Below are 22,893 nucleotides of genomic sequence, written 5' to 3'. Positions count from 1 at the left end.
GGTGGGCAGGGGCTCTGTCCCCTGACCTCCGACGGCAGGTGGGCGGGGGCTCCGTGAGTGGGAGGGTTGTGGATCCATTTGGTGAAAGTTCTTTTGTTCAGCATCAAGGCAGTTGGGGTGGGGAGAGGAGGGACTCCAGCCCCAACCGCCCCTGGGCTCTGGGGCTCTGTTTGACCTTGTTTGAGCCTGGGTGGCAATTGGCTAAGCAGGGGGAAAAGACCAGCGTCGGGAGGAACCAAATCGGAACCATTCCAAGCCCAGGCTTTGGAAGCAGCTGGACTTGGGGCAGATCACCTGCCAGCTCTGTGGCAGAGATGTGTCGTCATCTATAAAATGGGTATTGTAAGCTCTCTTTTCTCATCATCTTAAGTCTCATCATCTTAAGTGAGGAGATGACGCAAGAACAGAAACCTAGAGCAACTTGACTACAGTCTATGCCTTTAAGGCGTAATTGGTTCTTATTTCCTAATTCTGGCATCTTTTAAACGGCTCTGTGGAACTTTAGGAAAGTCCTGGGAAGAGCTGAGAAGTTGGTGCTGGGGTTTTGGGGAGGAAGGAAGCAGCCTGGTTGGAGAAATGAAGTCCACTGGCCAGCCTCCCTTAACCCTTTCCAGGCTGCTGCCTGGTGGAGTTTTGAAGTGATGGGGGGGGTCCAGAACTGACGGCCAAGAAAGAATTCTTGAAGAAGTCTTTGGTCCAGAAAGGGTGATTTTAGGAAAGCACGGGGGGGGGGGGGGGGGGCAGGAGAACTGCCCTGGGGTTGTGCAGGGTAGCTGGTTATATGCTATGGAGTTGGGGCCGATAAAGTCAAGATAAAGTTTCTTTAAAAAAATTTTTTTTAATGTTTATTTATTTTTGAGAGAGAGAGAGAGAGAGAGAGTGAGGGAGGGGCAGAGAGAGAGGGAGACATAGAATCGGAAGCAGGTGAGCTGTCAGCCCAGAGCCTGACGTGGGGCTCAAACTGAAGGTGATGTCATGACCTGAGCCAAAGTCCGCGCTTAATGGACTGAGCCACCAAGGCACCCCACAAGAGGAAGTTTCTTAAAGGGATTTCCTCATGCCAAAGAAGACTCACAGATTACTGGAGGCCTAGCTATTGTCAAACTAAAGTGGATTTTCCCTCTGGCAAGGCATTAGCATTAAGATAGTAGGGAGGTCCTGGAGATTAGCCAATAATAAGATGGCCCCTTTCTTGAAGTATTACTAAGATATTTGTAAACTAAAGGAGACTCTAATCAGTTTAACCTTTTGTTTTCTGTCCTGTCCTTTGTTCTTGGGCTGCTGGGAGTGCCTGAGGAATATATTTCACTCAGATCCCACCTGAGAGCGGTTTGTGGGGTGTTAGCTTGCCTTATGCTCCCTTATCACTGTCGTTAGAAGCTCAGAACAGCCCCTCGGGACCGCTTGAACCCCTTGAGTTTTCAAAGCTGTAGGCACACCACCCCCAGTTCTGGTGTTCCCCTCCCCCCCATCCAACTCCACCCTATTAAAAAAGAAATAAACCCAGATTGGATTCATTGCCCCTCCCCCCCAACAGCGCACCAAGACTTAATTACAATTTCAACCTCTCCCACGAATGTGACCTTTTAAGAGTCCATCTGTCATTTCCTGATCAGCCCTAGTGAAGTCATCTGCCAGATACAAATGAAAGGGCGGCCTACGCCAGCCGACTCCATCTTGTTCTGTGTCCTTCACCTTGACCACACCTCCTCCCCTTGAGTAAACCCTCCCTCACCTGCCTAACAGGACTCAGACCCTTCCCCAGGACCCTTCCCCAGCCAATCGGCTGAGGCCATAGCCATTACCTCACCAACTGCCCCCAGGCCCCAATAAAACCTTTGTCCTTTTGAAACTCGCTCTCTTTCCCTGGTATCTCACCGCTGCGTCGGTGCAGGTAGGGGATTGAGCTCGAGCTAGCTCGAATAAAGGCTCTTTGCTTTTGCATCGGACTCGGCTCCCTAGTGGTCTTTGGGGATCACGAATTCTGGGCATAACACAAACCCTGACGTTCCCTTCTCCTGAAAAAGATGTCCCTGCCTGAAACAATCCTTTCTTTTCTTTTGCTAATGATGTCTTGCCTCACTCTCCTTCTTACAGGAAAGCCTTCATTTTTGTGCAGCTTCTCAGGGCATCTCTCTACTTGCTAGATGGGCTGTTGCCCTGTAACTGGGGCGCGGGGGTTCAAGAGCACCTGGCTCTGGGGGTGGGGGCAGAGCCCAAACAGATCTGGCTTGGCCACTCACCACTGGCAACATCCAAAAGCAGAGAGATGAGCAGTGGAGAAACAAGAAAGGGATTTATTTCAGTGAGGCCACCATCAGGAAGACAGTGGACTACTGTCCCAAAGGCCATCTCTAAAGTGCCAAAATACTTCAAGGTTTAGATATGGAAAATGTGGACAAAGTCCGTGAGTACTGCAGATGGACAGTAAAGGTCAGGTCCTCACTGTCTTGGGGTCAGTCTTGGGGTCTTTATTGCTGGAGGGGATAGTTTCCGGTTCTCACAGCAGGATGCTTGGCCCACAGTCTCCAGCCTGAGTTGAAAGATAAGCTGTTGGGGCACCTGGGTGGCTCCGTGGGTTAAGTGTCCAACTTCAGCTCAGATCGTGATCGCATGATCTCATGGTTCGTGAGTTCGAGCCCCGCATTGGGCTCTGTGCTGATAGCTCAGAGCCTGGAGACTACTTTAGGTTCTGTGTCTCCCTCTCTCTCTCTGCCCCTCCCCTGCTGCTTGCGCTTTGTCTCTCTCTCTCTCTCTCTCAAAAATAAACATTAAAAACAATTAAAAAAAAAAAAGATAAGCTGTAAGGAGGAACCTAATCAATTAGAAAGGAAAAACTGAGGTCAGAATGGAGGTAATTGAAGTCCCTTCAGGCGGATACATGATTTGCTTAATAAAGCCAATTAGATCTTCAAATTTACTTGGGTTGAATTTTGTGGTTTAACAGCCTTTCAGCAGATTTGAATCTGGTGGGTGCCAGTCACTCTCTGCACCATGAAAGTCGTCCAGATAGCCACCTTAGCCTCTTCCCTGGCTTCTAAGATGGTGGCATCCAAGGTGATGGCAGTGAGCCTGGCCAAAGCCACCTCGGCAGCCTGTGGCAGTGCCCTCGCCGGACTTCCGTCCGCAGGTGAGTGTTCAGGGAGGAGCTGGTGTGGAGCAAGGAGGTAGACGGGGATGGACAGAGTCAATTTCTGGCTTTACCTCCTTTAGGTTTTTACCTATGTGTCCAGCCAGGCTTTCATAGCAGTTTGAGACCCCTGTGGGGTCTCAGATCCAGAGCATTGATTTTAATTAAATTCTTCAGTTTGGGCCTGTTTTCTTCATTAGTTTCTGGGAACTCTGTCTCCCGTCTTAGCTATTTATTCTTGCTGTTTATTTTCCCTTTAGCCTCTGCTTTGTAACAAAAACTCAACCGAGTACATTTTAACAGAATTTTTAAAAGTCTATTTATTTTGAGAGAGAGAGAGAGAGAGAGAGAGAGAGCGCGCGCGAGCGAGAGCGCGCATGTGCGCGCGCCCGCGCACGTATGTGGGGGAGGGGCAGAGAGAGAGAGAATCCCAAGCAGGCTCTTGCTGTCAGCGCAGATCCCGACTTGGGCTCAATCTCACAAACTCCTGAGATGATGACCTGAGCTGAAATCAAGGATCCAACACTTAACTGCTTGACCACTGAGCCCCTCAGGCGTCCTCAACTGAGTACATTTTAAAGGTCTAGTTGGCTTTATTATGAGTCAGTTCATGAATCTGGCAACATCCCAACTAGCAGGTCTATGGAACACGAAAAGTTCTCAAAGGCGGAGAGAGAGAGAGAGAGAGCAGAAAAAAAATTATTAGCAGAGAGTCCATTGTTTTAGGCAAGTTCACCCTCCTAAGGGGAAGGGAAGGGGTCCATCAGTAAATTTCCTAGTGCTCTCTGTGAAATTCCCATGTTGACCGGCTAAGGGTTATATTCCTGGGGCGCTGAAACTGCCTTCAGGTTAGGTGGGAAGTCTTGGTTTACACTTGGGGCTTTAACCTAAGTGATGCCATTTTGGGCCTGTGGTTTTCTTTTTAGCCCCCCTCCCCTGCCAATAACTCCCCCCCCCAAGTCAACCTTTCTTATATGCTTAATGTGTTTCCGTTTTTCATACCGTATTTATTTTTGCAAATGGGTGTTGGCTTTTGTTTGCAAGTTTAATTTATATGCAGAATAGTGCATTGCCGACCTTATTCTGTTGCTTTTTCTGCACTGAGAACCACGTTTTTGAAATTGTCAGTGTCAGTAGGTGAGTGTCTAATACTTGCTTCCAGTTCTTGCAAAGTGCTCCTGTGTGCCACTTACCTTTCTGTCTCCTGGGGGGGGACCCCTGGGGCCCTCCCACCTCCCCCAGCACAAGCAGCAGCTCAGGATGGAATGGGGAGGACCGGGCCCCTGACCACTGCCGACCTCTGACCTCTGACACTGTGCATTCACCCTCTGTTCTTCCGCGGGAGTCACCCTGTCATCCACAGCTGCCCTGAGCCAGGCCACAGCTTCCCTGGGATCTCTGCTGGGGACACTGAGTGGCTCCTCCCTGGTGGAATCCCCTGCTGCGGCCTTGACCATCTCCCCACTTGGAGGTAACTGACTCTGGAGAACAAAGCCCCCTTTTAGGGGGCCCCCCACTCAGTGCTTGGAAGTGTGACAAGGAATAGGGCCTGGGCCACAGCCAGCAGCCCTCCCTGTTCGCTAGAAACATAAGGACTCCTGAGCTTGTGATAAGCAATCCATAAAATAATAAGAAAGCTAGATGTTATCAGACACTGTGCCCTCCTACTCCCTATGCTTAGCATTTAACATTTACCAATTGGTTTAATTATCATAACAATCGCAGAGGAAGACTGTGGGGGGCCGGCCCCCGGTGCCAGGCTGAGTGAGACCGGTGCCAGGCTGAGTGAGACCGGGTGGAGCAACGTTCCCTGTTGACTCAAGCCAACCCGGTGGTTCCCCCTCCCACTCCCCCACTTTCAAGGGCATACGAAAGCCTTGTCAAGGCTGAGAAAGTTAATTCCTGAAGCCTGTGGTCTGCAGGTGTTGGCAGTAATGCTACCTCTCTTTTTCTACCCCGAGTCAGATAGAAACAAACATGGGAATTGTGTTTTGCTAGCAATCTTATCAACAAGGTCTTGTGACCCATCTAGAAAATGCACAAGAAACACAGAACTAAATGTTTTGGTGGGCAGCAATTATGTGAAACCTGTTTATTCTTAGAATGACCTGACCCATAAGAGTCTGGTTATAAAAGATTGTGTACAGCAACAATAAAGCCGTCACTTGGGCCATCAGCCCAGGGGACCCTCCTGTTCCCAAACTTTCTCTTCTCTCTTTTTTTCTTGCATTCCCCTACCCTCAGGACCCTGACCTCGGTGTTTGTCGCGCCGGCCGCGACAGAAGACAACACTGACCCTCATGTATGAATGAAGGAACGTTGGCCAAAAGCCCTGGACCAGGAGGTGGGGTTGCTCTCAAGCCTGGGATAGGAAGTAGAATCAAAATGCATATCTGGGGGCGCCTGGGTGGCGCAGTCGGTTAAGCGTCCGACTTCAGCCAGGTCACGATCTCGCGGTCCGTGAGTTCGAGCCCCGCGTCGGGCTCTGGGCTGATGGCTCAGAGCCTGGAGCCTGTTTCCGATTCTGTGTCTCCCTCTCTCTCTGCCCCTCCCCCGTTCATGCTCTGTCTCTCTCTGTCCCAAAAATAAAAATAAAAAAAAAAAAAATGCAAATCTGGTCTAGGGAGGAGGCCTCAGGGAGGGGCAGCTTCTGGAAGGACCTGGCCACCCTCTGCATGGGTGACAAGTGGGGGCGCCCAGCAGCAGGCTAACCAGGCGAACAGCACCCATCTCCCATGGGCCTTCTGTGTATGTAGGGGACCAGATAGGCCAAGCTCCCGGCCAGCCTGGCGTCACCTTTCCTGCCAAACAATAATGTCGAATAGCAAATACCTTCTAACTGGCCTTTTTGTTTTTTGTAAATATTTTTTAATAATTTTTTTAAGTTTATTTATCTATTTTGAGAGAGACAGAGAGAGCACGAGTGGCGGGGAAGGGAAGAGAGAGAAGGAGAATCCCAAGCAGGCTCCACGTGGTCAGCCCAGAGCCCGACGTGGGGCTTGAACTCACGAAACCGTGAGAATGTGACCTGAGCCCAAATCAAGAGTCAGATGCTTAGCCCACTGAGCCACCGGATGCCCCTCTATCCAGGCTTTTGATTCTTGAGTCTCTGACTCCTTACACCCCAGGTGGCCCCTCTGGTTTAACTTTTTTTTTTACCATCACCCCAAGTCTCTCTTCCTGGGGAGCTGGATGAGTTCGTTCCTGTACATCTTTCTATCTTTTGCAGTCCTAGCCCCTACAGCTGCAGCAGACATCTGCGGGGGTTTGTTTGGTTTTGTTTGAAACAAACCAGCCTTAGAAGGCAGAGAGAAAGAAAAAGTTCTGATCTCCCCACAAACAGCCAACCGATCAATTCACAGACAGACCAAAAACAACAACAAGAAAAAACAAAACCAAACAAAAACTCACAAAGCAAAAACTGTATGTGATAATTGGGTTTTCTGAAACAAGGACTTGGAAGCCTGTCTCCAGATAACTTGAGGTCGAGGCATGCAAATCCCTTCGGGGCAGGTCATTTACATCTGGAATCGGACTCCCCAGCAATCCTCACCAAGTTCAGGGCTGTGGGAGCCACCTTCCCAAGAAAGCCCCCTTGTCCGAGTGAAGCAGGGAGGGGGACAGGTGCAGTCATTTCCTCCTGTCTCCCAAGCTGGGCAGCGCCCTCCCCATAGGTGGGCTGTAGGCTCAGGGAGCAAAGGGGAGGCCGGTATGGATCCACTCACAAAATGTTCTTTTGGTTTCTAGTCAAGGTTGGTGCAACTGTGATGGGAGGAGGTGAGTCTCTGCAAGGAAGAGGTTCAAGTCCTTATCTGCCCCCCCAGCCCCAAGGACTTGGGGAGCAACCATCCTCGTCCAGGCCCAGGTTTGCCTCAGCCTCGTGTGGATTGGTAGAGATGGGCAGGAAGCAAGGAACTGGAAACAAGAAATGAAGGGGCCTCTGTAGTAGGATGATTTCTCAGCATGGTGCCCAGTGACCCTCACCCTTTTTAAAAAAATTTTTGTTTTCATATTTATTTATTTTTGAGGTTGAGAGAGAGGGAGAGGGACACAGCGTGAGTGGGGAAGGGGCAGAGAGAGACGGAGACACAGAACTCAAAGCAGGCTCCAGGCTCTGAGCTGTCAGCACAGAACCTGATGCGGGGCTTGAACCCGTGAGATCTTGACCTGATCCGAAGTCAGATGCTCAACTGACTGAGTCACCTAGGCACCCTGACCCTCACCCTTCTATACTCCTCCCACCTTTGGAGTGCCAGGGGGGGGGGGGGGGCGGAGGGGGGGGTCATGTGAACATGGTAAGATACCACTCCCATAATCATGTTAAGTTATATGACAGAAGGGAGGCCAAGCGGATGTGTCTAATCTATTCACATGAGCCTTTTATTTTTTAATATTTTAATTTTTTAAAATATTTATTTAGTTTTGAGAGAGAGAGAGAGAGAATAAGCGGGGGAGGGCCAGAGAGAAATGGAGACACAGAATCCAAAGCAGGCTCCAGGCTCTGAGCTGTCAGCACAGAGCCCAACACAGAGCTCGAACTCACGAACCGTGAGATCATGACCTGAGCCAAAGTTGGACGCCCAACTGACCGAGCCACCCAGGTGCCCAGTCACATGAACCCTTTAAAAGCAGAGAATGTTCTCTGCTCTTCACAGAGGAGGAATCAGAGATTGGATTGGAGGGGGATTTGAAGTTTCTTACCACGGGTTCCGAACGAGAGCCCAGTCTGGCTGAACACTTGATTTTGGTCTTGTAAAACCCAGACAGAGAACTCAGGCCCTCCTGGACTTTTGACCTGCGCTAAAATGTAAGAACGGGGCATTATTTTAAGCGCTGACTTTGTGGTCATTTGTGAGGCAGGGTTAGAAAAGCAGCAGAGGCCTGCTATCGCTTTTCCCTTCACCAGGCCGAAGGGTGTTCCCTCGGGAGCTGAATGAACACGCTCAGGCAACCCCAGGATTCCTGAAATTCCTGGCTTCACTTGGTGCCCAACTCTGGGTCCTGCGCCTGTGAGATTCTAGGGGCCCCTGCCTGCCCACAGGCGCCCCCGCTATCAGGGGAAGCCAGGCCCCTCCACAGCTAACCATCTTCCAGCACACGATGGCCGGCATGCTGCAGGGAGGGGCATAGGGAGGCACATTCTCACTGTGCGGGTCTAGGATGGCCTCCTGTCCAGATGGGCATCTTCAGCAACACCGTAGAGGCTGCTGGGAGTTGCTCAATGTCTATACTCCTTCCTTCTGGCTCACGTGATTTCTGGGCCTGATTTCCGGCTAGGTGCATGATCTCCAGGGGAAGGACTGCCATTTTCAGTCTCTCTTGCTGCTGGGTGTGCTCACTCAGCTGGGTTCTTCTGGCTGGTGAAAGATGAGTAGAACGAAGTATACGATGCTCTGGGGATAAGCAGTTAAAGGGGAGCCGGTGGACCCGCCTTTGCCCCTCGTCCCCTTCCCGTGACTTCTGCTGCAGGCGGGGGAGTGGCCATCATGAGCCAGCGGATGACAGCAGCACCTTAAGGAAGGCAGAACAAGACTGCAGGAGACTGGGCCCCCAGGAGCAGAGCCACCCTCTCCCCCACACCCCAGCCGAGACTCATGACTGAGTAACAGAAAGAAACTTCCCTTGTTCGAGTCAAGAGGGTCTCTTTCACACCAAGCAGACATATATTCTAATGAACACAGTTGGGTATCTTGATGAGCATAGAGGAATCAGTCCAACAGAGGGTTGCATTTACCTGTTCCTTCTCCATACGCCACTAAAATAATGGTAACAGACCAGAGATGCTTAGAACCACAAGGGCAAAGAGGACCGGGAAGGTGACAGTAACACTACATTAGGAGCTGGAAATCACACAGCCATGTGGTTCCCCACTTAGCAGTCCCGAGAAAGCTGAATCTTAAGTTGTCAGTGGAGGAGGGGAGAAAGAGGCAGCTCTGCCCGGGATGACCCCCCAGGGCTCAGCTTCTGGAAGGTGGCGTTGCGGTGGGCCAGCACAAGTCTGTTGGATGTCTGTTACAGGAATGAGGCAGATCCCCAGAGATCCCCTCCAGCAGACCACTGGCACTTGATTTTTGGCAAGGCTGGGTCTCTGGGACAAGGGGCACTGCTGAGAGCAGGACCTTCGTACTAGAACTGCGTTCTCCTACAAGCGTTGAGACCCTCGAGCTTCATCGATAGGTCCCCAGAATGCTGGTGGCCAGGTTACAATGCTCAGAATAAAGGGAGGAAGATTCTTCTCGGGAGTCTTACCAGCCCAGGAAAAGAAATGCTCACATTCTGACACGTGGGGAGAGGGGCACTCGTTGAAAGTCTCAGCCAGATTAAGGTGTGGTCCCCGAGCGGATAAGAGCCACCCCTGCCGGAGTCCAGCTCCAGCAGTTTCGGGGGTTCCCGAAGGATGAACGGCGTCGGCAAAAAAGTGAAAATAAAACAAAACAAAAATAAAAACAAAAACAAAAAACTAAAATAAAAAGCTAAAATAAAAAACTAAACTAAACTAATAAAATAAAAACTAAAATAAAACTAAAATAAAATAAAAACTAAACTAAAATAAAAACTGAATAAAAATGGACACACAACAGCAGTGTGTTGAACTGGCCGATTTATTGCAGTAAACGCAGCATTATATATGCGAATGATTTCCTTGTAACATACATCATCTATGTTTTTCTAACATTACCCAATTCTAAAATTGTCCCTTTGTATAATCACCCAATAAGGAATAACATGATTGTATTGTCATAACGTTCCCTCCTGCCCTTTGCTTATGATTAATTTCTTTTATTGTTTTCATCATGTATCTATGTTTATAATGTGTAAAGTATTTGCTTTGCTGTTCTCACGAAAGGCCATTTATCTCTCAACACCTCAAGTGGAACAGTTACAGGGACATGACCTCTTAGTTGTTTCCCCGAACCCTTCGTGGTTTTGAAGAACAAAAGTGTTCGCCTGGGTCCGAGGTGCCAGGAGGGGGCCAAGAGGGCCTTAGAAACCCACGCCTTATACATTCTCAGAGAGACAGTGCACCTAGGAACCAATGAACCATTCTGTACTTTAACCGACTAGGTTCAATCACCATCTGGAATGCCTCCGGGGGGCCAGGTGGGCCTAGGGGTCAGAGTGACCTGTGTCCATAGATACGCTCCTTAGTTACCGGAGTGGGGCTTTCGGATCCATATGTCTCTCCTTTGTTGGCCGCCTTTGCTGGCAAATGCATGAGGCTATCCTTCTTGCAAGTAGAGGAGTCTCCACGGGGAATGGCAAGGGCTAAACGTAAGGCCGCACAATTTCTTGCGGAATCTTATTTTCTTCCCTAATGGTTTTTTTTTTTTCCTTCTGGGGGGCCTGCCGAGGGCCATTCCCCAACAGACAATACCCCAGGTAGTTTTAAGGCCAAATTACCTAAAAGCGGGAGTACCAGAAGCTTCCCTGTCGGCGGGCCGCCCTGCAGTCACCAGTCCGTCCACAGCCCGGGCCCTGCCACTCAGGCTGGGTAGCTCGGCTTCCAGCACACCCCTGCAGGAGAGCCTGACACCAGACATCTAGGAAGGCTCAGACACGAAAGAGAAGCAGTGTTCCTGGCCCTCTCTCTCCTTTCGCCCCGAGCCCTGAGACACTCACCTTCTGACCGAAATGCAGCTTCATCACCGGCTTCCCCGCCTGAGAGGAGAGGGACCCACGGGGAACCACAGTGGCTGGTCTGAGAGTGTGGAAAGCATTGGGCACAGAGAGGGATCCCGAGGTGAGGGGAATGCAGCCGGCCCAGGAAGGTTGCGGGTGGAGATGCTATGACTTGCATTAGCACCCAGTCTGGGCAACAGAAGGGGAGCCCTGCCACCGTCCTCCTGAGTCCCCACAGTGACTTCGGAGACACCTCTAAGGCACCCCGGATACTCACAGAGCAACTTAAAAGGGCTGGAACGGGAGGATCAAGACAAATAACATTAAAAACAGATCTACTGTGGGGGGGGCGCGTGGGTGGCTCAGTTGGTTGAGCATCCGACTTCAGCTCAGGTCATGATCTCACAGTTTTTGTGGGTTTGAGCCCCGCGTCGGGCTCTGTGCCGACAGCTCAGAGCCTGGAGTCTGCTTCAGATTCCGTGTCTCCCTCTCTCTCTGCCCTTCCCCTGCTTGCTCTTTCTCTCATATTCTCTCTCAAAAATAAATAAATATTAAAAAATATTAAAGGGGCGCCTGGGTGGCTCTGTCGGTTGAGCGTCCAACTTCAGCTCAGGTCATGATCTCACAGTTTGTGGGTTCGAGCCCCGCGTTGGGCTCTGTGCTGACAGCTCAGAGCCTGGAACCTGCTTCGGATTCCGTGTCTCCCTCTCTCTGCCCCTCCCCCACTTGTGCTCTGTCTCTCTCTGTCCCTCAAAAATAAATAAATAAATGTAAAAAAATGAAAAAAAAAAAAAAAAAAGAACCCAGATCTACTATGGGGTGCTTGAGTCGCTCAGTCAGTTAAGCATCCGACTTTTGGTTTTTGGCTCAGGTTATGATCTCTCAGTTTGAGTTGGAGCCCCTGCTTGGGATTCTCTCTCTCCCTCTCTCTCTGTCCCCCCCCCCACCCCAAATAAGTAAATACACTTTAAAAAAATTAACAGATCTACTACGGTCAAGACATTGCCCATGACTCATCACATAAAATCTGCACCCCAAGATTTTTGCTGCCCCTATTTTACAGATCTTGTTAAAAGATCTTGCGAAGAAATGATCCGGAGTCCCTAACTCTTGCTGCTGTTGAAGATGGGCATCTCTCCACAGGCTGAGAACGGCTGGCTTTGTGGCTTATTTCCAGATTGGGAGCCTTGAACTGGCTTCTTGCCCACCAGCTCTCTCCCAGCCGCCTCCTCCAGCAACCAGCCTGTATTCAGGGAGATAAAATTATTTACCTGATGAACCAAACCGTTTCAAATTGCTGAAGAAGTTCAAGGTAGGGTGGGGGAGGTGGACGACTTCACCAGTTTCAGCCATCTTTGGGCCAGCCCCAGCCCAGCTCTCTCAAGTGTCTTTGGTAACAGCGATTTTCTGGAGGAAAAGGTAATTGCAAAGGAACATTTGTCTTTTTTTTGAAAAATTTTAACAGATGTTTATTTATTTATTTTGAGAGATAGAGTGCGTGCGTGTGCGCATGACCATGGGAGGGGCAGAGAGAGAGGCGCACGGAGCCCCATGAGGGGCTCAATGTCACGAACTGTGAGATCATGACCTGAGCCAAAATTGGGAGTCAGACAACGTAACAGAGGGAGCCAGCCAGGTGCCCTGAGAAGGAACATTTTTCAAACTGAAATTGTGCCAGGCTTTTTTCCTGACAGTTGCAAAGACTGAGGGACCGTCCACTCGTTTGAGTGACCTACCCTACAATCCTTAACCAGCCTCAGAGCCTGAGCTGTGTTCTCTGCTGGAAAGCTGACAGATCTGGACCTGGTTGCGGTCCAGTCTGGACCAGGGCGGGGGGGTCACTGTGAGACAGACTGTAGTGGCTCTTGTGTGAGCCTCATTCTGCTGCAAGGAGATGAATAAGGCCTGAACACAGCCAAGTTTCGGGAACAGTCTAATGGAGCACTGTGGCTGTTTTGGGTTCAGCCCTGGGGGCTCCCGAGCGGCCTGAAGAGAGGGAGGGATGTTGTCTTGGGCTGAGGCTCCACCACGAGGACTCAAGTGCCAGGGGTGTGTTTGGGAGGTGACCCTAGGGGGCACCAAGAGGGGATGAAAGATGAGGTGGAGAGAGACCCGCGGCCATGAAAGGGTCCTTTCATGAGTGAGTCTGCACTGTGGGCAACTGAGATTCGATTCTCCGGAGACCCTTGGGAGACCCCCGGGAGTCTAGGGCAGGCCTGAGTTGTCCCACCTGAAGGGTGTTCATCCCCAACTAAAACCCATCATTGGCTGAAGTCTCTTCTGCGGGAGCCGACACCCTGCTTCCAGCCTGTCTTGTCAGCCAGGTCTGGGGGCCTGGGAAGGGGTCATCGGCGCTGGCAGTAGGGGACAGAAAGGGCTAGAGGGTGAGTGCCAGGGGGTACGGGGGCAAGGCTCCAACCGTCCGCTGCGCAAGCTCAGTGGAGACCAGGAAGTGAACAGTATTTATGTCAGGAGACAAGTGCGCCTCTTCCCCTAGGAGTACCCGGGAGCTCCGTCTTACCGGAAGTTGCGCAGGGTGTGGATTTAGGTGTTGCTATGGCTACCACGGGGCTAGCTTCACCTTGTGTTTCCCTTGGGAGCTGGTGTTTCTCAGCGTCTGCTCCATGCTCAGCTTTAGGCTTCCTTTTGGTGTGTGGTGTGTGCATTTCAGCGAGGGTCTCCCTGGACACCTGCTCCCCCCAACCGTGCAGACGTCTGTTGCTTGTTACTTGCCAGGCTGGCGGCGGGGATAGTGGCATTCTCTGCGGTCCCATCGGGCTTCAGTCTGGGCAAGTCTGGGGAGGGGATTTTCTCAGTAGCTCTGTCCCTCCCCCGGTTGTGGGTGGGTTCGCTCTGCGCCCAGGAGGGTTTAGCACCCCGACCTTGGGGGTGGAGGTATTCTTCTTTTCTCCCCCTCCGACTACGGTGATTTTCACCTGTGTTCTGGGAGCTTAGGGGTTTACTGCCCGACCCCCAGCAGCATGAGGCTCTCGTCCCCCAGGGGAGCAGGGAGGTAAGGCGGTAGCGCCCTCCACCCCCAGCCTCCTCTCCGCCAGGGAAGTGGTTCTGTGGGTTTCTGCCTGCCCACAAGTCTTTCTTGCGAGCACCCAGCAGACCTGCCAGCTCTGAGGGGTTCAAGAAACGTTATTTATTTTTATTTTAAAGTTGATATACATTTTATAAAATTGCTTTCTGTAGGTCGTGGGGAACGAGCTTAAGAATTCCCTGAGCCTGCTCCGATGGGTTAACAAGGCGTAAAGAATTAGAAAGGCACAGGATGAACGCACCCAAGTTTGGGTAAACAAGATTGGGTCAACAGGGCAAAGGCCAGCCAGTATAGGACAAAGGTATAGGAATAGAAAAGCCTTGGGATGAAAGCGTCCAAAATGAGGTAAACAAGATTAGGGATTCAGGGCGGAAATGCCCCCCCAACTTAGCACAATCGCAGAAAGGTGCTTTCACAGGAAGGACAAAAACAGGAAAACAGGACTGTAGACCACAGCAGCCGAAGTTGCCCGGAAAGGAGCTAACAGCAAAAGAAAGGTGCCTTGTTAACCCTGAGGTAGCATGCTCTTTCTTGTCCCCTAGGCCAGTTGAGGTAAACAGAGGTGGCGCCCCATGCCTGCTGTAAACAACCTTCCTCCCAGTGCCAGGATTTTGTTTTGTATTGACCCAAACCCCTAACACCGCATATCTTCAAAACCCCCTTTCCCTCATGCCCATGAGCTAATGTTCATGGTTTCATTGTCTCTCTTTGCACGTCCATCACGCTTGTAAGCCTTCCGATCTTAATAAAAACGGAGCAAAGACCCTTCTTCGGGGCTCTTGTCTCCTCCTGGACACTAGCCTCTCTCACATTGCAATCCTGCGTCCGCTCTCTTGAACTCCAGACCCAGAGTCTACCACAGTGGGTTGTCTGGATTTTTCGTGTTGTAGGTTGGGAGTGACGCTCTCTCCAGCTTTCTACATCCTAAGTGGCCTCTCCTTTGGATACGTCCCCAAGTGGGAGTCTACAAAATGCAGAGGGTGCCCCTAGAGGCCCCCAGGCTATTTACTGGGGTGTAAGCAGAAGTTCTAGAATTTCTATTTCTATTTATGTTATATCTCATTCTTAAAAACAAACAAACAAACAAACAAACAAACAAACAAACAAACAGCAACTCCAGAGAAGAGACCTTTCTGGCAGGAAGTAAGCCCTCACTTTGGACTTGAGTGGAAACAGGGGATACCAATCGCACCTGTTGCCAGGGTAGGAATTGGAGGATTTTTCCAGACACGGCGTAGTGACCATTCGTGATTCAGTCTCCTTGCCTGGAAGCGCCCAGAGCCCCACTGTGACATTCAACATACTAAGTTGTCCTGGTGATTTGCTTGCCAGCCTCCCCACGGGACTTTGAGGTCAGGCAGGGAAAGGCCAGTGTCTTGCTCATATCAGGATGTGAACAAGACGCTGGCCTTTCCCTGCCTGACCTCAAAGTCAGGATGTCTAGTGTCCATACATAAGGAAGGGCAAAGTGCTCTGTCGTCAGTGGCTCAATATGTATCCTGGCTACCCCTGACCCCAGCTGCCCAATGGGAACTTTTGTCAACCCCCATCACTAAATGAGGGGGGAAAGTGAGGCCCACAGAAGGCCAAAGAATGGTCCTGGGTGTATACAGCCTGGATGTGGTCATCGCTTGTGAGACTAGGATGAATCAAAGCCTCCTGCCAACTGATTCTGTGCTTAGCCTGCCTCTACCCACTCCACAAGGCAGGTGGGGAGGATGGGGTGATTTGGAAAACTCCAGTCCCCCCCCCCCCCAACAGGGCTGCAAGGAGCAAAGACGTGGAGGTGCATCCACACACGATTTTTATTTCTCCTGTTTCTCTGAACCGAGCGGGGGGTTTGGAGGTTGAACTTGGGATTCAGTTTCTCCTGGCTGTTCCCCTTCAGACCCGGGTTCTGCTGGGGAAGAGGAAGAAGGTTCCTTTTTTGAGCCTCCCAGCAAGGCTCCAAAAGCTGACCCAATGGAGGCCAGGAGGATGTTGGATGATGTGGAGAGTCCAGCTGCCCCTGAGGAATAGACAGAGGGTGAGTCCTGGAACCTGCAGTGACCAGTGGCCCCGACCCCTCTGGATGTCTGAGGCCCAGAGACCTGGATCCCTCCACTAGGTTCTGAAACCCCCAGGGCTCCACTTTGGGGAGACGACGCTGGAGGTGGCAAAGACAGGAGAGGGGGTGAATCTATGGGAAGTTAGAGACAGAGGACAGTCAGCCAAAGATCCAGTGAGCAACCGGTCCCCTCACCTTACACAGGAGGCCACTGAGGCCCGGAGGGGAAAGGACCCACCTAGGCCACCCCCGTGTCAGATTTGGGCTGTACCCAGAGCCCTGGGCTTCTTCCCTTCTTCTCCCTCTCAGAGCCCCTTACCCCTCCATTCTCACCAAACTTCACTCAGAAGGAGCCAGAAAGAGGACAGTGAGGGAAAGTCAAAGGATCCGGGAGGATGAGAACCACGGAACTGGAGGGAGCTGAGCCCTCCCTCAGGCTTAGCCTCTGGGGTGAACGCCCTCCTCGCTCTGCTCCTCTCCCCACTATCCTGCGCTCCCCCACCCTTCCCCCGACCTGTCCACCGCCCACCCAACACTTACCCACCGACTGGAGCGTCGCCACCAGGCTGCCCGCGGCGACTCCACCCCCGTTGGCGACCGCGGCGGCGGACATCATCTTGGCCGCTAGGGACGAGGCGGCGATTCCCGCCCCGGTGAAGCCCATGGCGCCCAGCACCACGGGCACGGCCCCCACGGCCACGACTGCGGGGAACAGGTGCTGGGTCGGGGCGCGGGCCAGGGGAAGGGACCCCTCCCGAACTCCTTGGCAGTTTCAGGGGCCTGTCTGCTCTGAACATCGATGGGACACAGCAGCTCGGTGGGGGGTGGGGTGGGGGGGGTGGGGGGGTGGTCCCAAAGCAAAGAGAAAGGGGGGGATGTGGAGTCAGGTGGGGGACAAAGAGGTCACGGGAGGCCCACCCAGGAAGTGGCAGTGACCTACCGGGGAAGTCACTGCCCGTCACTGTGTGTGCGTGTGTGTGTAAATGTGGGAGGTGAAATATACCACTGCAGTTTGTATAAACAACACCCCCAGTCAAAGGAAATCTCTACGCGCTCCTTAGAAGGCCTAAGGGTGCAGCCAGGCCCCGGATCAGGCGTCCTCTTCCCGGGAGCACTGTGAGCGCGGCTCTCTGCTCCTAACATTCACCCCGGCGGCCCTCCCAACCCGCATCTCCGCAGTCCCCTCCCCGGCGACGCAGGGGATCCAGGCGACTCACCTCCTCCCACTGCAGCGGCAGCCGCCCGTTCTTGGGACACGAAAAGGGAAGAGAGACGGAGAGTGAGTTAGCTAGTTAATAGGTGGAGGGAACGAAGGAAAACAGCGGGGCGTCTGGCCCGTCCTAGGTTGGGGGTCCGGGAGGCCTGTCCCCCACCACAGCCCAGGCTGCCAGCTCCCTGCAAAGCTAGACTCACTCATCATGGTGCCGCCTTCCTTGTCCTCGCGGAGCTCTGGTAACATCTAAGTACCAGCGGGGGTGATTTCATGATTTCCAATGGAAACTCGGCCTGCCCCTCGCGGGGCAGGCCCTTCCGCGCGGTCAGCCCCTAGCAAAACCCAGAGCCAGTCCTGCCCCGCCCTCCGCCCCGCCCTCCGCCCCGCCCCGCCCCAGCCCCCAAGCCCCGCCCCGCAGCCCCACTCCTCTGCTTCTCCGCTGGCCTGTCCCTCCAGCTGAGCGTCCCCCTCCTCCCCTGGCTCTTCTGCCCGCTGGTGGTTTCCCTCCTTCTTGGTGGCCCCGTCAAAGAGAAAAGCCTCCTAAAGCATCTGAACAACAGAGAAATGGTTTCCAGCAATAAAGAAACAAAGAAAGATAAAATAACAATGTGAAGAAAAAATACGGGTGACTCCTGAAAAACATGGATTTGAACAACATAAATCCACATATATGCGGATTTTTAATAGTACAGTGCTGTAAATACATTTTATCTTCTTGTGATTTTCTTAAAATTTTTTTTTAGATGTTTATTTATTTTAGAGAGAGAGACAGAGCAGGAGCAGGAGAGGGTAAGAGTGAGGGAGACACAGAATCTAAAGCAGGCTCCAGGCTCTGAGCTGTCAGCACAGAACCCGATTAGTGGCTCGAACTCAACAACAGTGAGCTCATGACCTGAGCCGAAGTTGGACGCTTAACTGACTGACTGAGCCACTTAGGCACCCCTCTTGTGAGTTTCTTTTCTCTAGCTTACTTTATTGTGAGAACGCAGTGTATAATGCATACAACACAAAATAGCTGCAAATCGACTGTTTAGGTGGTTGGGGAGGCTTCTGGTCAACAGTAGGCTATTACTAGTTAAGTTTTAAGGGAGTCAAAGTTATAGGCAGATTTCCCACTGTGTAAGGTGTTGGTGCCCCAACCCTCCCTCCCCCATGTTCAAGAGTCAACCACATTTAATTTCATTTCCAGAGGGAGACACATTTTGGCACATTTCCTTCCAGTCTACCTCACCAAGTTTGCCCAGTTTCTGTCACACTCGGAAAACGTAACCCCCTTACCAAGTTCCGATAACAATGTGCACACTACCTTGCAAGCTCCCCATTTAATGGGTCATTTAAATTTCCCCAGGCTGCTTAATATTCTTCCACAGGATTTTCTTTAAAGTCAAGTTTATTGAGATATAATTTACACACGATAAAATTCAACCTTTTAGTGGACACATCTATGGGTTTGGGCAAACTTTTACAGTCGAGGAACCACCAGCTCAGACGTGGAGCATTTTCTTTCTTTTTTTTTTTTTCAAGTTTATTTTTATTTATTTTTTTTTTGAGAGAGAGCTAGAGAGGTAGCGGAGGGGCAGAGAGAGAGGGAGACAGAATCCCAAGCAGGCCCAGGCTGTCAGCACAGTGCCTGATGCGGGGCTTGAACTCACCAACTATGAGATCATGACCTGAGCCAAAGTCAAAGTCAAGAGCCGTGCTTAACTGACTGAGCCACCCCAGGCACCCCGGAGCATTTTCAACATCATCACCCTCTCCCCACACCTTGTCTCATGCTCCTTTGTAGTCAGCCTTGCTGGACCCCAGCCCCTGGCGACCACTCATCTGTTTTTATGTCCCTACACGTTTGCCTTTTCTAGAACTTGTATGTGTTTTGTACTTATCATCAAACAGCTATCCTGTGAATGTGCTGTAGTTCAATGTATCAGCACCCCCACCCCCCAAGGGTTTAAATTCTTTCCAATTTTTGTTCTTATAAGTGCTGATAAGTGCTTATAAGTTCTTATGAGTTCTTATAAGTGGCAGGAAGTGCTTAGGTCACCATGCACAAATAGTTTTTTGATAATATGTTCCTACAGGTAGAGTTGTTGGGTCGGACACTATGCATTTCTTATGGAACTTGATATTTATTGTTAGGATGCTCTCCAAAAATATTGTCAGTTTACCCATCTCTCAAAAGTATGTGAGAAGATCTATTTTTTTCCTATTCCTCACCAACAGTTACCTTTGTCAATAAAAAAAAAAAAAGAAAAGATTTGCGGTGAAAGGTGGAAAATTGTGACTTATTTACATTTCTTTTACCACTAATGAGGTGCGAAAATAAAAGGAAACCTCGCTAAAATGGAGTTGCGAGGCCAGCAGGGGGAGCTCTCACGCCCTACCGCTCCTCGTCAATTGCAGACCCCCAACCGGAAGAGACCTACTTTCCAAGTAGATACTACTTTGGTTACTGCTTTACTACCCCAGGCGGAGGAAGGTTTTCCGCCTACTCTGGCAACAGCCCAGCCAAAAAGAGAGCCACACAACAGAGCCAATGAAGGGCCAGTCTGCTTTGAACTTCGAGTTGACTCCAACGGACTTTTTGTTTATATAACAGCCCTCCCAACTTACCCATTCCCTTTTACCCATTACCCAAAGAGCTTATTTCTTTGTTCCCCAGGCTTGCCTATGGCTTTGCCGTAGGTTCTGTGTCAGGGATTGTAATTCTCCGCTATTCCTGAATAGACCAATTTTTACTGATAAAATATGTGGCAGTTTTATTTTTAAAGTTAATAGAGGCTTTTTTTTTTTTTTAAACGTGTATTTATTTTTGAGAGAGAGAGAAACAGAGCACTAGTGGGGGAGGGACAGAGAGAGAAGGAGACACAGAATCCGAAGCAGGCTCCAGGCTCTGAGCTGTCAGCACAGCGCCCTACGCGGGGCTGAAACTCATGAACTGCGAGACTATGGCCTGAGCTAAGCCCCGATGCTTAACCAACTAAGCCACGCAGGCGTCCCAACAGAGGCTAACTATTTTTAAGTTTATTAGGCGTATGCGGTCCTTGTTTTGTAAGTTATCTTCTCACATTCTTTTTCCTACGGAGGTGTTATTTTTTTTTCCCCCTTGCAGATATATAGGAATTACATATTAACTCTCTTAATCCCTTCTTACGGATGTTGCCGAATTTTGTTTCAAGTTCATTACTTATTTTTTGCCCTTTTTAACACAAAACTTTTTCATACTTATACAGATTTGCCGATCCTTCATTATTTTTGTCTTTGTGTGCTTAAAAGGGTTGTTCTCGTTAGCTATCAGGTACATCATCACCTGTTTTGTCTTTAGGTTCTTCTGGGGTTTCATTTTTAAGTCCATCTGGAATTCAGTTTGGCACATACAGGGCGCTTTGCATATACCTATACATGTCTTAGCTGTTCTCATATCATTTATTAAATCATCTTTCATTTCCTCTCTGACCTGAAATTCTATCTTTATATTCAAAATGCACGTACTGGTATATGTATACCAGGATAGGTGTTTTGGAATTTTCTGTTTCAATGAACTATCTCTTTTGGCAACAGTATCACCCTGTTGTAACGTTTATAAACTTATGTTCGATTTAATATCTGCTCATTTTGATTTAGGTTTAAAAAATATTCTGGGGGCGCCTGGGTGGCTCAGTCGTTGGGCGTCCGACTTCAGCTCAGCTTCTGATTCTGTGTCTCCCTCTCTCTCTGCCCCTCCCCCGTTCATGCTCTGTCTCTCTCTGTCTCAAAAATAAATAAAACGTTAAAAAAAAATTTAAAAAATATTCTGGCTCTTCCTACCTTTTAATTCTTCAGATGAACTTTAAAAATATTTCTTCAATTTCCAAAAAAAAAAAAAAACAACCTTCCTCTTTTGATTGAAATTTAGTTTTTAAATTTTTTAAATGTTTTTATTTATTTTTGTGTAAGAAAGAGACAGAGCATGAGCAGGGGAGGGGCAGAGAGAGAGGGAGACACAGAATCGGAAGCAGGCTTCTGGCTCCGAGCTGTCAGCACAGAGCCCGATGCCGGGCTCGAACCCACAGACTGTGAGATCGTGACCTGAGCCGAAGTCGGACGCTTAACCGACTGAGCCACCCAGGCGCTCCTGAAATTAAGTTTTAAAATAAATATTCAGGAAGAAAAGCTTTACAGAAACTATTCTTTACATCCAGGAGCATGATAAGTCTTTCCACTTATTCAAGTTTCTTTTCATATTCCTTAATACAATTTTGTGGTTGTTTTTGTATAAGGATGAGATATTTTTAAATAAGCTTTATTTAAAAAAAATTTTTTTTATGTTTATTTATTTTTGAGACAGAGAGAGACAGAGCATGAACGGGGGAGGTTCAGAGAGAGGGGGAGACATAGAATCCGAAGAAGGCTCCAGGCTCTGAGCTGTCAGCACAGAGCCCGACGCGGGGCTCGAACTCACGGACTGTGAGATCGTGACCTGAGCCGAAGTCGGACACTCAACCGACTGAGCCACCCAGGCACCCCAATAAGCTTTATTTTTAAAGGAAGTTTTAGATTTACAGAAAAATTGCAGATAGTACAGAGAGTTCAAATATACCCCACACCCAGGTTCCTTATCATTGATATCCTATATTAACAGGGTAATTTGTTAGAATTCATGATCCAATGTTGGCACATTATTGTGAAGTAAAGCCCATCCTTTATTCAGATTTCTTTCGTTTTGACCTAATGTTCTTATGTTCCAGGATCCCATCCAGGACATCACATTACATTTAGTCATCGTGTCTCCTTAAACTCCTCTTAGCTGTGACAGTGTTTCAGACTTTCCTTTTTTCTTTTTTTCTTTTGATGACCTTCACAGTTTTGAGGCGTACGTACTGGTCAGGTGTTTTGGAGAATGTTCCTTCAGTAGGATTTGTCTGAATTCTCCCCCTCGTAATTAGATTAGAGTGATGGGTTTGGGGGAGGAGGACCACAGAGGTAGAGTGCCATTCTTGTCACATCGTGTCAAACGTACATGCTATCAACAGGACTTACCATGGTTGAGGGTGACTTGAGCACTTGGCTGAGTAAGGGAGTTTTTGCCAGGTTCCTCTGTGAAGTCGCTTTTACCCATTCCTTTCCCTACTGTTCTTTTGGGAAGGAAGAAACTGCAGCCCACACTTAGATTGGGGAATTACACCCCACCTGTTTGAGGGTGGAGTATCTTCATAACTTATTTGTGATTCTCTGCACAGGAGATTGGTCACTTCTTCCCTTTTTCTTTATTTCATTAATTTAAATTTTTTAGAGAGAGGGCAGGGGAGAGGGGCAGAGGAGAGAGAGAGAGAGAGAGAGGGAGAGAGAATCTCAAGCAGGTTCCATGCCGAATGTGGAGTCCGACTCAGGGCTCGATCCCACGACCCCGAGACCATGACCTAGGCTGAAATCAAGAGTCAGAAGCTCAAAAGACTGAGCCACCCAGGCGCCCCTCTCAGTATGGACGCATTGGTATTTATTTTATACTTTGTTGCATAATTCGATATTGCTTTAATTATTGTCTTCCTCAAGTTTTTCCAGCTTCGGCCACTGGCAGTCTTTCCGTTGGTGCCTGTGTCTCTTTGACATACGTCCATCGATGTGGGTGGGTGTGTGCACGTGTGTGTGTGTGTGTGTGTGTGTGTGTGTGTGTGTGTCTGTGAGTTTAGCACTTCATTGCTTTGTGGCACTACAAGCGGCTCCAGACTTATTTTGTATGTTTCCCGTCCCGGTCCTAGTACTGGAGTCCCGGTTTCTTTTATTGGAGCACGTAATTAGCAATATGTGCAAGCTAGGTGTGCTCATTGCTACTGGGCTATCATTGCTTCTAAGACCCTCTT

General features: G+C 49.8%; 1 protein-coding gene and 1 long non-coding RNA gene across 2 annotated transcripts; both read right to left on the bottom strand.

Moving 5' to 3' along the window:
* Positions 1–6,537: 6,537 nt before the first annotated feature.
* LOC147579742 (uncharacterized) lies at positions 6,538–9,720 on the bottom strand. Its single transcript, XR_015252060.1, has 2 exons — positions 9,380–9,720; positions 6,538–8,641 (listed from the first exon to the last, which is right to left on the bottom strand). It is a non-coding gene; the product is annotated as an uncharacterized LOC147579742 (long non-coding RNA).
* A 5,863-nt stretch (positions 9,721–15,583) lies between these two features.
* LOC147579741 (interferon alpha-inducible protein 27-like protein 2) lies at positions 15,584–17,407 on the bottom strand. Its single transcript, XM_086708900.1, has 4 exons — positions 17,257–17,407; positions 17,061–17,090; positions 16,384–16,545; positions 15,584–15,804 (listed from the first exon to the last, which is right to left on the bottom strand). The coding sequence occupies exons 1-4, from the start codon at positions 17,300–17,302 to the stop codon at positions 15,602–15,604; spliced, it is 441 nt and encodes a 146-aa protein (XP_086565026.1). The 5' UTR covers positions 17,303–17,407; the 3' UTR covers positions 15,584–15,601.
* Between the last annotated feature and the right edge of the window lie 5,486 nt (positions 17,408–22,893).

Source organism: Puma concolor, chromosome B3, assembly GCF_028749965.1.
Source record: "Puma concolor isolate L17-30 chromosome B3, mPumCon1.1.hap2, whole genome shotgun sequence".
Classification (NCBI taxonomy): Eukaryota; Metazoa; Chordata; class Mammalia; order Carnivora; family Felidae; genus Puma; species Puma concolor.
Note: the sequence above shows the minus strand (reverse complement) of the source record. Positions and strands in the feature narration are given on the sequence as shown.